General features: G+C 39.5%; 1 protein-coding gene across 1 annotated transcript; it reads left to right on the forward strand.

Moving 5' to 3' along the window:
• The first annotated feature begins 425 nt into the window (after positions 1–425).
• CDC5 (cell division cycle 5) lies at positions 426–17,103 on the forward strand. Its single transcript, XM_077373605.1, has 4 exons — positions 426–931; positions 1,956–3,683; positions 14,487–14,768; positions 15,438–17,103. Exons 1-4 carry the CDS (start codon positions 755–757, stop codon positions 16,731–16,733), a joined length of 3,483 nt encoding a protein of 1,160 aa, XP_077229720.1. The 5' UTR covers positions 426–754; the 3' UTR covers positions 16,734–17,103.
• The last annotated feature ends 694 nt before the right edge of the window (positions 17,104–17,797 follow it).

The raw sequence follows: 17,797 nt of genomic DNA on the forward strand, positions 1-17,797 counted from the left end.
TGTCTATCAGAGGATGAGGCCACTAGGTAATAGGTGTACAAAAGTATCCTTTTTTTTTTTCTACTCGGGACAGGCCCCTCTAGGGTAAAAGACTACAAAAAATATATTAAAAATACAGAAATACACTAGATGGGGCTGTCCCAAGTAAAAAAAATGGGGCGAATATATCACTTCCCTGGATTGATTAAAGGAGGGAGTGAGGGACCAACCATTAAAAAAAAAGGGGGCTCTACCTACAGATAGTGGGGCTACCCAACAGTGGTTCTAGTTCGCTAATTCATATGCTCTTGATCGGACGATCAAGATCATACGGCCCACACGGCCTGTTTAAAAATCTACAGTGGGCCCACAAGTTATGACAATTTCAGATCGACAAAGGTGGGATCCACCATCAAAATAAGAGAGTGAGAGATTCATCTTCTTTTCTATTTTTCTAGGGTTTCTGCAGTGCAGAGAAAGAGCAAGCGTAGTTTTTCTTCTTTATCATAATCCGAGAGAGAGAGAGAGAGAGAGAGAGAGAGAGAGAGAGAGAGAGATTCTTTCCTAGGGCTTCTGCAGTGCAGAGGAAGAGCAATTCAAGATCTTAGAATTTGAAGCCAGGTTATCGTCTTTATCATAATCCTCATATTATTTTCTAGGGTTTTGTTGGAGCATCGAGAGAAAAACTGGGATTTGAAACGCCGATTTAGGATTCGAAACCCTAGAAACATCTGAATCTGAAACCTAAGAGGAGGAAAATAAAAAGTTCGGCAAGATGAGGATTATGATAAAGGGTGGTGTGTGGAAGAACACAGAAGATGAGATCTTGAAAGCTGCTGTTATGAAATATGGGAAAAATCAGTGGGCTCGAATATCATCGCTTCTTGTTCGTAAATCTGCTAAGCAGTGTAAGGCCAGGTGGTATGAGTGGCTCGATCCATCCATTAAAAAGGTCCTTTTCCCCCCCTTTTTTCTTTCTTTTTTTGATCTCTCATTCTAATTACTGTCGAAACCCTAGAAAACATTATGATTTGATTATTCCCTGTTTTTTACCCTCCTTTCCCCTCTTTCTCTTTCTATCTAATTACCGACGAAACCCTAGAAAACATTATTATTAAATTATTCATACAAATATTAATTTCAATGTTCTGGTTGTGGATGTGCTTTCTCTTAATCGAAGCTATTAGGAATTTAATTTATTTTATTAGGTTATTGATGTCTAGTTTCATGGCGTTTGTGATAGAATTAGTTCCAACTTTTATTAGATTTTTGCTTTTTGTTAACGGGTTTTATTTTCTGGATGAATACATAGTCTTTTATTTTAATCTAAAATCCTAAAAACGGTGGCTTTTTTGTGGTATATTATGACTATGACGACGACGATGATGATTTATCTTTAGGTTTCTGCTGGAAAATGTAGCTTCATCGATTAGTCTCTTGATGCTAAGGTTTCATCTTTGCATCTTTTTTTTTTTTGCTCCTGATGGTTGGAAATGGTAGTCTTTTAAAGGTTTTAGGTTTAACCCTTCTTACTTTTTTCCTATGTCACAAATGTCATTCTCGGAATTTCTCGGCAAGGGAAAATCTCGGGATATATTAATTTTTATTATTTTTTCGGGTTTATATCGGGAAATAAACGGTAAAAATAAAATTATTTAAAAATATATACAAATATTAAATTTGTGAAAAATATAAAATAAAAATATCGTAAAAATATCGGGATAATATCATGTTATTATCGGGATATCTATGGTAAAAACGAAAATATCGCTATATTTTTTAAATCTCGGGATTAATTCGGGGTTTTGTCGTTTTATCAAAATCTCGTGATAAAAACGCTATATTTTGAAAATATCGGAGATATTTGTGACATATCTTATTTCCCCTTCTGAATGGTTTTGGCTTTTATTGGGTATATTTGGGGCATAACGTAGATGTCTGATGAATTTTTTTGTTCACACTATCTGAATGATCAGACCGAGTGGACCAGAGAAGAAGATGAGAAGCTTCTTCATCTTGCTAAACTCATGCCCACACAGTGGAGAACTATTGCGCCGATTGTGGGCCGAACGCCGTCTCAGTGTCTTGAGCGTTACGAGAAACTGCTCGATGCAGCCTGTGTCAAGGATGAGAACTATGAGCCCAACGATGACCCACGAAAGTTACGCCCTGGAGAGATTGACCCAAATCCTGAATCTAAACCTGCACGGCCAGATCCTGTTGACATGGATGAGGATGAGAAGGAAATGCTCTCGGAAGCACGAGCTCGATTAGCAAATACCAGGGGCAAGAAGGCGAAGAGGAAAGCCAGGGAGAAGCAGCTTGAAGAGGCGAGGAGGCTCGCTTCATTGCAGAAACGGAGAGAATTGAAGGCAGCTGGTATTGACAATAGGCAACGAAAGAGGAAAAGGAAAGGAATAGATTACAATGCCGAGATACCCTTTGAGAAAAAGCCTCCACCGGGTTTTTTTGATGTTGCGGATGAGGATAGGGCTGTGGAACAACCGAAATTCCCTACAACCATTGAAGAACTTGAAGGGAAAAGGAGGGTTGATATGGAAACCCAGTTAAGAAAACAGGATGTTGCTAAGAACAAAATTGTGCAGAGACAGGATGCCCCTTCGTCAATATTGCAAGTGAACAGATTGAATGATCCTGAAGCCGTTAGGAAGAGATCGAAGCTGATGCTCCCGGCGCCCCAGATTTCAGATCACGAGTTGGAGGAAATTGCGAAGATGGGTTATGCGAGCGATCTTGTTTTAGGAAGCGAGGAACTTGCTGAAGGAAGTGGGGCCACCCGCGCTCTTCTTGCTAATTATTCTCAGACCCCACGACAGGGGATGACGCCTTTACGAACCCCACAGAGAACTCCTGGAGGGAAAGGTGATGCTATCATGATGGAAGCAGAAAACCTTGCACGGTTGAGGGAATCACAGACACCTTTATTGGGCGGGGAAAATCCAGAGTTGCACCCCTCAGATTTTTCAGGTGTCACACCGAAGAAAAAGGAGATCCAGACACCGAACCCCATAGCGACTCCTTTGGCAAGTCCTGGACCTATGGGTCTTACACCTCGAATTGGTATGACTCCATCTAGGGATGGGTATTCTTTTGGCATGACCCCGAAAGGGACTCCTCTTCGAGATGAGCTTCACATTAATGAAGATATGGATATGCATGATAGTGCAAAGCTTGAACTCCGTAGGCAGGCAGAGTTGAGAAGAAACTTGCGTTCTGGTTTAACCAATCTTCCGCAGCCTAAGAATGAATATCAAATCGTTATGCAGCCCATTCCACAGGAGAGTGAAGAACCCGAGGAAAAGATTGAAGAGGATATGTCAGATAGGGCAGCTAGAGAGAAGGCTGAGGAAGACGCAAGGCTGGAGGCACTTCTTAGGAAGAGATCAAAAGTGTTGCAAAGGGAGCTCCCTAGACCTCCAGCTGCTTCATTGGAACTCTTAAGGCATTCATTGATGAGGGCTGATGAAGATAAAAGTTCTTTTGCCCCTCCTACTTTGATTGAGCAGGCCGATGAAATGATAAAAAAGGAGCTTCTTGCTTTGTTAGAGCATGATAATTCCAAGTATCCGCTTGATGAAAAATCAGATAAAGAGAAAAAGAAAGGCACCAAACGTACTCCAAATGGAAAACCTGCTGCTTCCATCCCCGAGATAGAGGATTTTGAAGAAGATGTACTGAAAGAGGTATGATTTTTATTATTTTTCCTGCATGTCTTTTTAGATGCTGTGGAACCTGCATGTTTGTCTTTGTGCTTGCCCTCCATAAGTTGTAACCATGGTTCTAAATTTCGACCGAAATCCGAAATTTCGGATTTCAGTGGAGACCGACACCGAAATCACCCAGAACCAAAACGTTCATTTATTTCGGCCGAAATTTTTGTTTTTCCGAAAATTTCCCCAAAATATCTGTTTTTTTAATATTATTTTAATATTTCACCTAAATTTCGGCCGAAATTTAATATTAAATACATATTACTTTCGGATTTTGTACCACATTTCGACCGAAATTTTGAAATTTCAAGTACCGAAACCGGTACCAAAACCGAAATTTTAAACCTTGGTTGTAACTAGACATCCTTTTCCTTTTCACCATACTTTGTCTTTGATGGTTATTGTGGCCAGGTTGACACTTACCTTAACGTGCAATGTTTTCTATTCAACAGTTAAAGCTCTAGTAGTTGCATTGGTATTTATCTTCATGTCTAGTACTTTTATTTAACGCTTTAAGGTGGGAGCACTTTTCGTTTATGCTTGCATCTTGAGCTTTTAACTGATGTCATCCAATAATGCTGTTTGATTTATTTTGTGTTTTAAGTGATACTTTACTTCTTTTGAGCACTTGTAAATTGCTTGACATGAGTAGATGTACTGTTAGATTCATATGCAGTTTTTTGTAATCTGCTTTCTACTAAGATGTGCTTACCTACCAAAAAAAAAAAACGACGTGGTTTCCTCTTTCATCAAGATCCCATTATCATTCTCTATAGAGTAATGCTGATTGATCTTTGTTTATCTCACATCTAGTCTTGCAGTTCTGTAGTGACAATTCACTATCTGTAGCATGTTCTATTTCTTTCCATTTAGAGCAAACTGCTACATTACCTTATGTATTTGCTGATGGCTATAAGAAGAATGGTTTGAGTGCTGCCGAATCAGGGAAAAATTGACATTTTAGGTTTCTTAGGAGTTGGGACACACACACACACACACACACACACACACACACACACACACACATTCGAATGATAGCAAAAAGCTCTATTTATGGAGAGAGAAAAACAAGATAGGAATCGTATAGGGGCGGATGATCCCTTATGAAAACATATGGAATTGTGAGCTCTATACTCTAGCTAAATGGTCAACTTCAGCCTTCATTTTTGAATGGTCGGTAAACTTCAGGCTTTGCTTCTTTGCACATGAATGGAATGCACTTGATAGCCTGCAATACAACCTAGAACTTCTTCAAAGGCATCTGAAAGGCACATCTGGCGAGGTTCCACGAATAGCCTTCTCCAGATCTGATCCATCTAATAACGTTAACTCATTAATTGAATCCTATTCAATGAAGGAATGGTAAATAAGAAATGGAACGAGCAGTTTCCCCCCATGTCTCAATGGCAATGCCTACGCTTCCATAGAGCTTTTTTCTCTTACCAGTGCTGTGAAGGTAGTTCTGACTTCACCATTGCCATCTCTTATTATTCTACACACACTTGCTGGACCTGGGTTGCCCTCTTATATTCTATGCACACTTGCTGGACCTGGGTTCCCCAATTTGATCCGTCAAATTTCGTCTTAATGCCCCTCAAACGCGGTCGTTTCAATCTAGGTGCTATTGACTTTCTTGCTTCTGTGCTGAACATTCAGTACTTCCAATTTCTCCGAATCTTTGACGTCTGTTCTCTTTCAACAGCCTAGAGGGAGGAGAACCCAATCCACTGTCCTACTTAGAACCATTTTTTTTTCCACAGATTCTATTCTTGCAGCTTTGCCTCAGAGTATCCTCCCGTTACTCTCACTCTATATTTTCCAAATAACAGAGGACTCGGATGGTATAGTTTCCATATTGATCTTCATCTTGCCGACCAGGAGCTAGCCAACCACGCTGCTGTTAATACATCAATAGACTTCGACAGCATCCAGTAAGAACCGACCATTCTAAAATAGAATTCCAAATCTCTGTCACAGCAGTACAGTGTATGACACAATGAATGAACAGTTCTTTAGCTGGTGAACACATTGTGCACAAATTCTGAATGTTGATTAGGCAATCTATTGTTAAGTTTTTATCAAGCCCTGTTGTCCAACAAACTGCAGCTACTTCCAGCTGGGCAGGAATTGACCATAATTTGTCCAGCTTATCACCTCATTGACTTCACAAAGAAGTTTCCTCTCGCAGACCTTGTCCATATTCGTCTATCCTTTCCATGTTTTTGATCAAGTCTATCCTTTCCATGTTGTCTGAAAAATTAGTCCAATGTTTCTAGAAATGTTGCTGCCTACTCAATCTCCTAATCCTGAAAATGCCTTCTAAATGAAGGAGTTCAACCCGCACCTACTTCATTATGGGTACAGGAATCAACCACATGTGCTTCTTTTTTTTAATGGTAGACAGTTTTATTTCAACGAAATAAGGACCCAGATGGTCAATATACATAAGAGACAAAAATAAATAAGAACGAGTCTAAACGCTCCTACAAAGACAACCAAAATTCAAGGTGGAAGTGAATCAAACAAAGAAGCACAAGTTCTTCTTTTATCAAAAGCTAGTTTGAATAAAGTAGAGTTTGAATAAAGTAGGTTATATAGCATTGGTAGGGAACTCACTACACCACATTTCTTCCCAAAAACGAATACGATCACCCCTTCCCACTCAAAATCTGACATCACGCGAGAACTTATCGGTTCTTCCACCTATCGCTCTCTATATAGCTGATCTCACACCTCAATAGCCTCCGTGGCAGCCAACCACATCTTTCTATATTGTACTTCCTGAAAATCACCTCTCCAAGAGTATTTCCCTCTTCGCCGAATCTCCATAGTCATTTACCAAGTATCGTCCGGTTCATATCCTTCAGTCATCTAATTCCCAATCCACACTCCCTCTTTGGCCTACATACGATATCCCACGTTACTTAGTGGTGTTCGTACAATGTGGCATTTTATGGGAAAATATCGTTTTTTTATCACTCTTTGTAGGCATTTAACTCTAGCACTCTGTTTCATTTATTCTCCTCCTCATGATGTGTCTCCTTAAAATCATCGCTTGTGAACTTTCTTCTTTGAAATTCTGCGTCTAACTGCTCATCTTCCTCTCTCTTGTCAAGAAGTTCAATATGCCTCAAAGCTTCCATCTTCTCTTTGATTTCTTCGTCTAGATTTCTAGCCCATTGCCTAATCTTATCTTTCTAGTCCCTAAGCTTCCTTGCCAATCTTTGTCCTGCCCATCCAGCCAGCTTACACACTTGCCACCACTTCTTGATCTTATTTTTCAATCCCAGTTCCTGAACCGTCACAATTAAACCTCTATGGCACCAGACTCCAAGATCCCAAATCAGATCCCAGAATGATGGGGTATTGATATGAAGTTGGCCTTGGGAGAGTATTCTAAATTATTCCTTGAAAATGACAGAGCCATTCTTGATCCACCAGAAATCTATCGATTTTGGTCAAAATATGATCAAATTTGATGGGTTGACAAAGTGAACTGGGCACCATTTCTCGTTAAATCCACTAGCTTATTCCTCCACGTGAAAATGTCAACGTACTTTATGTAATCTTGGAGCCCCCTTTCTTGGCTAAATTTGGCGACGTTAAAGTCACCACCTGCATGGTACACACCACAGAATGGGCCAGTCAGCTCTGACTTATGCTGCAATCAAATGGGCCAAGTTGCTAGTTTCACGGATTGCCCCTATCAGTAAGGGCCTAAAGAAAAAAGACTTCGACATTATTGATAGACTCTTCACTTCTGAAAGGATCATCGGCTCTAACTATTCCGTCTCTGCCTACCCAAACCACTGGAAATGTTTCAAAGTATGTATGCATATGATATACAAAAAGCCCATCTCTTTCTTTATCTCTAAGGATGGGGTATCAACCCATGGAAATGGACGATTGCCAAGAGTATGGCAGCGAATCCAAGGGCAAGAACAATGTGTTGTCTCCACCTTGTACAAGAAGTCCATGCCTTGGGTCAAGAAATCCTCCCTCAATGCCTTGCCTAGGTTGCCACCCACTGTGACATCGTAAACACCAGTCAGTAAATATCTCTTCCCTCTCTTCCATTCACCCCACATTTATGCATGATGACCATCATGGTTGTTCATCGAGAAGCCAACCGGAGCGACATAAGATCTTTTGCACGTCAGACACCTTTGCCAGAGTGCCTAAATAATTGTAGATCTAAAGTCCAAGGTGCATGCATTTAGGCTGAAATGTTAGACTCCGACAACTACTACTTCCTCATTGGTCGAGACACCTATGAGCATGGTTTTAAATTTCGACCGAAATCCGAATTTCGGTGGGGACCGAAACTGAAATTTGGTGAAATTTCGAATTTTGGCCTTTGGACCAAAATTTCGGAATTTCGAGAATTTCGGTCCAAAATTTCGAGAAAATGCAATTTAAAAAAAAAAAAATGTTACAAAATTTCGGCCGAAATGAATTAAATAAGCTTTTTTAATTATTACCAAATTTCGACCGAAATTTCAAAATTTCAGGGGTCCGAATTCTGGACCGAAACCGAAATTTTAAACCATGCCTATGAAGCAACCCAAGTGGCTACTTTGAAGAAGCTATCCACATAGTTGTTGAGAGTGACGAACCTCTCTACGTCTTTGGGAAGCCCTTCCAGATTGTAAACAGAAGACTTTTCATTGGGCTCCCACTGCATATGGGTTTTTTGTTTTGATTTTTGTTGTCGATTTGAAAATTCATGAGATTCACTAAACCTTGATGAAAACTCAGAATCTAGGTTTCGCTTCATGAATTACTAGTAGAAATCAAGAAATCCTAGTTTTTATTATGCTTTTATTTGAGTAACGAAAGAGTCTAAAAGCCTATGCTAAACCCTATTGCAATTTTTCAAAACCCATCCAACTATTTTCTTCAATTGAACAACAACCCAACCGGGTTGAGAATCTTTTAAGGAGTACTTTGTTGGTCCGCGTATGATCTATGGTAACTCTAGTAACATGATCTCTGGAGTTAAGGGACACTTTGAGGGCCCATGGTGGATTGCACCGATCATACTTGAAATATTAGATCTTTGTAGGGTGATCAAACCTTAACTTTCTCTCCGGTTACAGGCTGAAAATGAAGAGGCAGATGTCTTGGCCAAGGAAGAAATTGGTTGACGTCTTTTCTAAGAAGGCATTAGTCATGTTGTTTTAACAATAAGTGACTTTTTTCTTACTGGTTAACCTTTTGGTATTTGTACATCATTATGTAGAGACACCTCGTCCTTTTTTGAATAATTTCTGCTGTGAATGCAAATTATCATTTTAAAAACATAGCGAGACGGAAAACCTGCTATTTTCCAACCCAAGGCCATCCCTTCTCCACATCTATCTAGAGCCCAGTTACTATTATACTCCGAATTCTAATTGTTAACATGAAAATGAAATGGTAGAAATATACTCTTATGATTCCAATGAAATCATCCAGAACTGTCTCCTTGAAAAAACTGCTTCACTAAAAAAACCCTCCTTCACCTACACTGCCTTCTCCTGCCCCATTCCCCGACCACACACACATGCACGTGCACGCGCGGACACACATCACGCCCTACACCCTCTACTTCTCTTATCTTTCGATCATCCCGCTTTCTCATTGTCTTGGTTCATACGGGAAAAAAATTAGGTGAACGGGAAGGGTATTTTCATCGTTTTGAAAGAACAACTTTAAGAGAATGAAACGGCACACAAACGGGGGTAGAATGACAAAAAAGGGGGTGGAAGCACCAGTTTTGTATCAATAAACATATCCATACCTTTTTTTATAACCACATAACCACAAACCTCACTTTATACATTTTCGTTCAATTAGTTAAAATTACAAAATTGCCGAAATACTCCAAAACCTCCCCCCTCCCATGTCCTGCTTGAGACCACTCCATTGCCACCAACACTTGTTTATCCCAATGCACTAATTGGCACCAACCACTAACTGCCAACAAGAGCTACTAAGAAGTATCTTCCCCATTAGTCTTGCAACAATCCGTCAATTGGGTTTTCCCTGCTTCACGTGTTCCCTTATTGTTTCTCGTTTCATGTCCACTAAAACCCCTTTCACATCATCTTGAAAATGAACCCTATCTCAAGGGCTTTTTTAGATTTCTTTTCTACCTTTTAGAAAATAGGAGATGTGATTTCTGAGGATATGAGCAAAGGAATAGCTGCCCCAATGTGTTTTGTGATTTTTCCCACCTTTACATGACTTGAATACTTCAAACCTCAAATCCTAGTAGGATCAAAGAGTCTTACTTTCTATTTTGGATGATTTTTCTTGTTTAGTCAATGACGAAATAACCAAATAGCCATTCTCTGGACTGTGATCAACATATTTCAATGCCAAGTGCTGAGAGTTTTTTGGAGAGCTAATTTGTATAATTGAACCACAGAAAATGATAATCATTCAACCCCCCGACCCGACCCCCCCCCCCCCCACCCACACACACACACACACACACAAAAAGAAAGAAAGAAGAAGATAACATGAATAAGCTCCTTGCACACTAAATGCAACATGGTGAGGATTGGGATGGGCTTTACAATAGGGCTTCAAGGTGGTTTTGCTTGCAGAGGTTGGGGAAGTCCTTGTTCTATGATCACTACTCAATGTTGTCGGCATGAGATATGCTAGGGTTTCTGGAAAGGGGAAACTTTGGGGGTGAAGAGAGGGGGAAGATGAGATGTAAGATTGGAAAGATGTTCGCAAGCGTAGGAGTTACGACTCCTCAACCTTTGGTAATTTGAAGTTGCAGAACAAAGCTTTGGGTTGAGTGGTTTTGGAGGTCTGGAATGAGAAATAAGCTCTTTGGCGTAATGTCATCTTTTGTATGTACGAGGCAGGTTACGACAAGCTTGCCCATGGGTAGGTGATGCAGGACAATACCTAGAATTGGGAAAATCCTACACTCCTAATGGGATTAAAACCAAGGTTTTAAATCTCGGTTTCGGTTTCGGTTTCGGTACGAAATTTCGGACGAAATCTTGTAAAAATTTCCGAAACGTTTCACCGAAATTTTGTACTTCACCAAAACGTTTCACCGAAATTTCCGAAATGTTTCACCGAAATTTCCGAGAAACGAAACGTTTGGCCGAAATTTCCGAAACGTTTCGGCGAAGTTTGGTACTTTTCCGATTCACAGTGAATTTCATTTCGGTTTCCACCGAAACTGAAATATTTCGGCCGAAACGAAACGTTTCGGCCGAAATTTAAAACCATGATTAAAACTTTAGGGCAATTTAGGGCTTACATGGAAAATTAAAAGAACAATTAACAACTTACCTTGGGCCAAATTAACGCCTATTTAATCTATGGGCAGCAGCAATAATGAGACTTAAATAGCATAAATAATTATAAAGATCGTAACTAAGCTTGAGCTAAACCTTATACAAATCAATCAAAACGATAAGGATTCGGAAGATGAATTGATAATAGAAAGATTAGTCTGAAACTAGGCCTACGCATGCTACCAATTAAAAGAACTAAAAAGCTAATGCAAGTACCAATGAAATAGAAGTCACACAAGCATGAAAATAATAATATCCAATGAAGAAAAAACAAAAAAAATTGTCAAACAGCAGTAAAAAGCTCAAAAAGGTTCAATTTTGGGTTGTAGGGGTATTTTGGTAATTTTGCAGATCTGGAACTTTGGTTTAATACTGCTGTCCAAATATTAGGTTAAAGTTTAGAAGGTAAAAGAAAGGTTAATCTAGGGTTTAGGCTCCGATTTGGTGGTAGGTTTGGGCTAAGGATCTTTAAAAGGGTTTTCGGGCTTGAAAATGGTGCAAATTTTCAATTAGGCTCAAAAAGGGTTCTTGGGTGTTTAGACGGAGGTTTAATCATAAGAACAGTCATTCAAAGTCTCGAAACGAGATCTTGAAGAACGAGAGATCTATGGATTTTGGGTTTTTGTATTTTAGGGTTCAAGAACAAAGAAAAAAAGAAAATTTGATTTACTAAACTTCTTTGTGCTGATTTGATTGAAGAAATAGAAGATAATAGAGGAGAGGAGAGGAGAGAAGATGGTTCCAAATCACCAAGAGGAGAAGAGAAGAAGAAGTCCAAGCCACATTAGCTCTCACAAAAGAAAATCTCAATTCTATTCAATATTCAAAGTCAAAAGTCCTTTACATTGCTTTAATAAGATATATTTATAAGAAAAGAAACCCTAGAAGATAACCTAAAGTAAAAACTAATCTTAACCACTCATCTAATCTAAAGCAAAGCTAAATAAAGATAAAAACTTACTAAAAATAGTAATCCCGTATTTGACCTATACCCCTTCCTAAAAACAGTCATAACTTGATCAAAACACATCCAAATCATGTGATCTTGGGCTTGTTAGATAGGTAATTGAAAAACCTTTCTAAAGACACTAAAAACACTTCAAACGGATGAGATTTGATGCCTAAAAAGTAGCCTACAAATAAAATGACGAAAATAATAGTTAAAATATAAAAAAACTTGCTCAACGCCAACGAATGGAACAATCTTTATGATTTTCATCTGTATTAGTAGGGCCGCGAAAGAGTGAAGAATTTGGGTGATATTTGGTGTGGTCTCGTGTGTTATGTCATGCTTAGCCAAGTCTTTATAGTAGAGTTCCACAAGGGGGTTGGTATTAGAGAATGTTATAGTAGAGTTGGGGTGAAGTGTCATGTGAATAGATTTTAGGAGGAATTTGAAGTGTGAAGAGTTTGACTGTGTCCTTTCTTTGTTAGGGCTGCTATAATCACTGTATGTATCATCTTTTGCATTGGATAAGAGGATTTGGGCTTTATATTCTCAATGGAATTTTTTATGAAGTTGCTGAATGCCCTTATTTTAGCATTTGGCGTTTTGGGTTCCTCCCAATCTTAAGTTTTGGGTGTGTCATTCTCCCATGTCGTGATAGTTTTTTATTAGACTACTACTACTATTGGCTAGTTGAAGTGTTGGACACATGCTTTATGCTTAAGAAAAGAGATTTCAGCAAACAGCTCAAGCCTTGGATATATATTGCATCCTTGTGGCAAAAATTACGTGCCTGTTTATGAGCAATTGTTGCCTCCTTCCAACAATAAATGTAAAATCTTATGGTGGATATCTCCTTGTGCGATGCTTTCTGGCCCGTTTGGTTGTTGAACTTCAATGTGAAGTCTAACTAAAGTTGTGGGTTTTACTCATACCATATCAGCAATCTGTTTGTTTGGTTGTCAAGTAAGCTAAAGTAAAGCTCAACTTTACATTTCCTCCCTTTCCTGTCGGCCGAGCTGGTAAGGAAACAAAGCTTCTCAAAAACCTTTTAAATGGAGATTTTGAGATAAAGTTTACGTAACATTGTACTTTATTTTTTTTCTAAGCCAACAGGGAATCGACATTTCAAAGGATCTTTGAGAAGTTACTTTTCCTGCTAGCTTAGCATTTAGGGAAGCGACCAGAAAAATAAAGCTGGGCTTCACTTCCAGCTTTACTTGGAAGCCAAACAACCATATTGCTTTCTTCGGCGTGGATAAAATAAAGCTGCCTTTGGCATGGATAAAACCCACAACTTTACCTGGGTTTCACCTTGAAGTTAAACAACCCGACCGACCCCAAAGGAAGTTTACTTCCGATCCACTCTTCTTTTACTGCAACAACACTTCGCTTGTCTCTTCTACCAAGTAAAACAACCGAAAGAAACAAGAGGATCATTATTATTATTATTTTTTCAGATCGCGCTTCTTTGGCTAGAAAGATCACTGGAAAATAAGGTATCTGTCACTTGTTGTGCTCGTTTCTAGGATTTGTGGAGTTGTCAACCGGTGAACATCCATAATTAAAATTTGTCTCTTTTCTCATTGTATATGGAAGACATTATACATTCATACATAGATTCCTCTTCTACTAACACAACTAATTTTAACTTTGATGGGAGTTTGAATGGGAATCCGTCCTCGACCATGATGGGTGGAATGATTAGAAATTTAGATAGGAAGATGGTGGAGGCCTTTCCGGCCTAATTGGGATAAATGATTTGGCTGTTGCCGCATCATTGGTTCTTATAATTGGATTTCATGTTCTTCAGAGATCAATTTATGGCCTTCTTTAGATTGCCTGGGAGACTTCGAGTGGTATATTGTGGGCATCTCAAAGGAGTCCTAGCGTCCTAGGGAAGCAGGTCGATGGTATAGTTATCAGTCCTAAAAATGAAGCAAGTTTGATTAGCCTTTCCCAGAGCTAAGACCTAGAAGAAAGAGTCACACATCGGTTAATTTCATTAAGGGGTCAAAGGCACTAGTGATTGCAATGAAGGGGAAAGCTTTTGAGAAATGGATATGACTTTATATTTTGGAGTTACAGGCTTATGTAGAGAGCTTTTCTCCTTGCTCAAGTGCATCCGTCATTGCACTAATTCCACGGTTGATTTGCTTGCCGGTGATAGTGTTGAAAGAACAAGTTTCTGTTCTGTTTGACTGTCCCTATCTCCTTATAGCGCTCAGTTTTTTTTTTGTTGCTGTCGGGACTGCTTCCTTGCTGTTTTTGCAATATTTTTTTTTTAGTTAGCACTCAAAAAACAAAATAAAACAAAATAAAATAATCTGGGCACTTGTTTTAATGAATGAGACTTGACATGGCTTGTAGGACAAACCCTAGTTTATCGTTTCCCTTATAATTTATTATTTTATTTATATACTATTTTAGGGTGTTCTAATATTGTATTTTGATTCATGCTCTTGCCCCTTTTTTTCTAGCTTTGCCAGCTAGGGTCAAAGTCATAACTGCTTCGTTTTGCAGGCTGATTCTTTGATAATGGAAGAGGTTCAATTTCTTCGTGTGGCAATGGGGCATGAGGATGAATCTCTTGATGAGTTTATTAAAGCACGTGATGCATGCCAAGAAGATCTCATGTATTTCCCCAATCGTAGTGCCTATGCTCTTGCTAGTGTTGCCAATAATAGCGATAAGCTTTTAGCCCTACAAAATGACTTCGAGAATGTGAAAATGAGAATGGATGACGAGGCTAAGAAGGCACAACGGCTCGAGCAGAAGATAAAACGCCTCACACATGGATACCAGGTATGGCAAGCAATGCCCATTGATTTTTTAATAGCAGATTATAGCAATTTTTATAGTAAATTTGTTGATGTAGTGGAAGAAAAAAAATATTTTTTGTTTTCAAAAAAGGGGATTTCAGTAAGGGCGGTGATTCCCTTCCCGGTAGGATTATGCACCCCCTTTTAACATGATTTGACGTGAAAAAGTGTTTTAGTCTGCCCACAGCTCACGTCAAAAACGGGGGAAGGGGGGCACATACGGCCGGGGCGGGGGGGGGGGGGGGGGTGGCGGCGCGGGGGGATCATCTCCCTTCGGTAATTTTGCTGATTTAGTGGAAGGGAAATTTAATTTTCTGTTTTCCACAAAAGGGTATTTTGGTAATTTTATTGATGTATTGAAGGGGAAATTAAATTTTCTTTCTTTTCATAAAAGGGTATTTCGGTAATTTTATTGATGTAGTGGAAGGTAAAACGCCTGACACATGGATGCCAGGTATGGCAATCAATGCTCATTGAATTTTTTCATAGCAATTTTTTCTCATCAACTTTCATGTTATTCCCCAGCTTATGACCTGAGTTGCATATCAGTTGCTAGATTCATTCCTTAGGACTAACAATAATTTCCTTTCCTCCCTTTACATACTTAAACCTACATGTATATTGAATTGTTGGATGTCATTTGAATGAGCAGATGCGGGCTGGAAAGTTGGGGTCACAAATAGAGGCGACATTCAAGCAGATGGACACTGCTGGGACGGAAGTTGAGTGCTTCCAAGCTTTACAAAAACAAGAGCAGTTGGCAGCTTCTTACAGAATCAATGGTTTGGTCGAGGAAGTCAATAAGCAGAAAGAGCTTGAACGAAATCTGCAGCACCGCTATGGAAACCTCACAGTTGAACAAGATAGGATTCAAAGGCTTCTGGAAGATTACAAACTACAATTACAAAAACAAGAAGAAATTATAAAATTACAAAAACAAGAAGAAATTATAAAATTACAAAAACAAGAAGAAATTATGGCAAAGAACCGCATGCTCGAGGTGTCAGTTTCAGCTGCAGAAACAACTGAGATGCTCAACAAAGACTCTAGTGAGCCAGTTTCTGAAGAACTCCCCATCTCGATTCCGACCGTTCACTTGCATGATGAAGCTCCTAACATGCAAGTGGATGTTGCTCAAGATGAAACTGATCAAAATGCTGATGCAAGCCCGAAGGCTATGGAAATTGATAAGGAGCACAACCCTGTTACTAGCACGTATGTAAGTGTACCCGGAAGTGTTAATAGTGTTGCTGAGGAAGAAAAGGCAGCTCTGGTTGATGATAATAGTGTTGCTGAGGAAGAAAAGGCAACTCTTGTTGATGGTGTCAGTTACCTGGAGCCTATTCCAGGTACAGATCAATTTGTTGTTAGGGGTGAGGACAACCCCAATGGTGTTTTGGTCGAAAATCCAATTTCAGGTAGGTCTGTAAACAGTGTTGAAGCTGCAGAGGGGGACAAAGTTGGTGATTCAGGAGTTCGTGTGAAAATGGCAGGGGAGGAAAATATTGTGCAAAATTCTAGTATTTATATCGAACCAAACTTCACAGTTGAAGATCATTACAGTGGTAAGGAAGGCCAAAATCAAGATGAGATTCTAGCTGAGCAGTCCAGTTCTCTCCAGAAAGCAGTTGATGGAGCCAGTGATGGGATTGCACCGGTTTGCTACCTCGAGGAGAAGACTGTGGTTAATCCAGTAGATCAAATTCAAGTGGCTCTCGATTCAGTTGGTGGTAATGCTACGTCGAACGACATTACACCATCAAGTTTGGGTGGAGATGAAACCAGTAAAACTGTTGGCTCGGTTAGTGGTGCAGATGCGGTTTCGAATGACAACACTATAACTAATATGGGTGATCAGATTGACAAGGTTGCTGAATCAGTTGGAGATTTGGTGGATAACATTGCCAATTCTGAAGAGGCAGACATGAAAATGGACAGCGAGAGTTGAGGTATTTACATAAAAATGGGCGGGCGACACACTTGAAGAACTAGATGTTGCTGAGTTTATCCATAAGCTCGAGGACATGCCGAATGCAATCATCTGATCCAGTAGTTTATTTATTTGGGTTTTCAAGGGTTGGTCATTAAAAATTCTGCCATTTGATGGCTTCCAAGATTGAAGATGAGAACTGTGAACCTGTCTGAAATGTTCACTTATAAAATCTTGTTTAGAGAGAAAGTCTGCATAATGCAGCTGTGTCTTGTAAGATCAGACGTTGGCGACAGTGATAATGCCTCCACATGGAACTAGACTGATGGATGGTATGCTTTTCTGGCATTTATTTGAGAGGGAATGATATGATTTTGTTCCATTAAAATTTCCACTGCTCATACCATTCAAAAAAGGGAAAAAAAAAAAAAAAAAACTGCTGCTCCATGGGTTTTAAGAGATTGTCAGGAAGTCTGAAACCTATAGACTGTTTTTTTATTTCTAGGGAATAGTTGGGAATAAACATAATGTAAGCTTGCTATCTTTTAACAAATTCTGAAGAGTGGCCTGATATTTTGTACCCGTTTTACCCTGAAACATAATTTTGACTACTTTTTAGAATGAAATGTATATTATTTGAATTCACCCTGTATTTTTCAAAATGGACAGTACAGCCCACACCATAGGATGATCCAAAACGCCCATTTGATGGGCCACAATGTAAATAGGTTGTGCCCCGAAAATTATTTCCATACCATGATTCTAACACTCCGATCTAAAGAGGGACTCATATCATGAAAACTTCTATAGATTGGACGGTTGAGACACGACCTATTTACGTAGTGGTCCATCAAATGGGCGGTTTGGATCATCCTATGGCGTGGGCTGTCCAGGCCATTTTGAAAGATAGGGGGTGAATTCATCCTAGAAGGGGGTGAATTTATAACTGCCTCCGGGTGCTGATATATTCCCACTCACCCCATCCCCCATAAGTCGGGATACACCCCCTTGTAGGCTTTTACAGAGAGACGAGATGCCCTGACGTTTTTCTTTACTTGGGGGTGTATCCTGACTGCAACGGG

The sequence above is a fragment of the Tasmannia lanceolata genome, unplaced genomic scaffold, assembly GCF_043159265.1.
Source record: "Tasmannia lanceolata isolate RefF3 unplaced genomic scaffold, GAP_Taslan_0.1 ptg000037l, whole genome shotgun sequence".
NCBI lineage: Eukaryota > Viridiplantae > Streptophyta > Magnoliopsida > Canellales > Winteraceae > Tasmannia > Tasmannia lanceolata.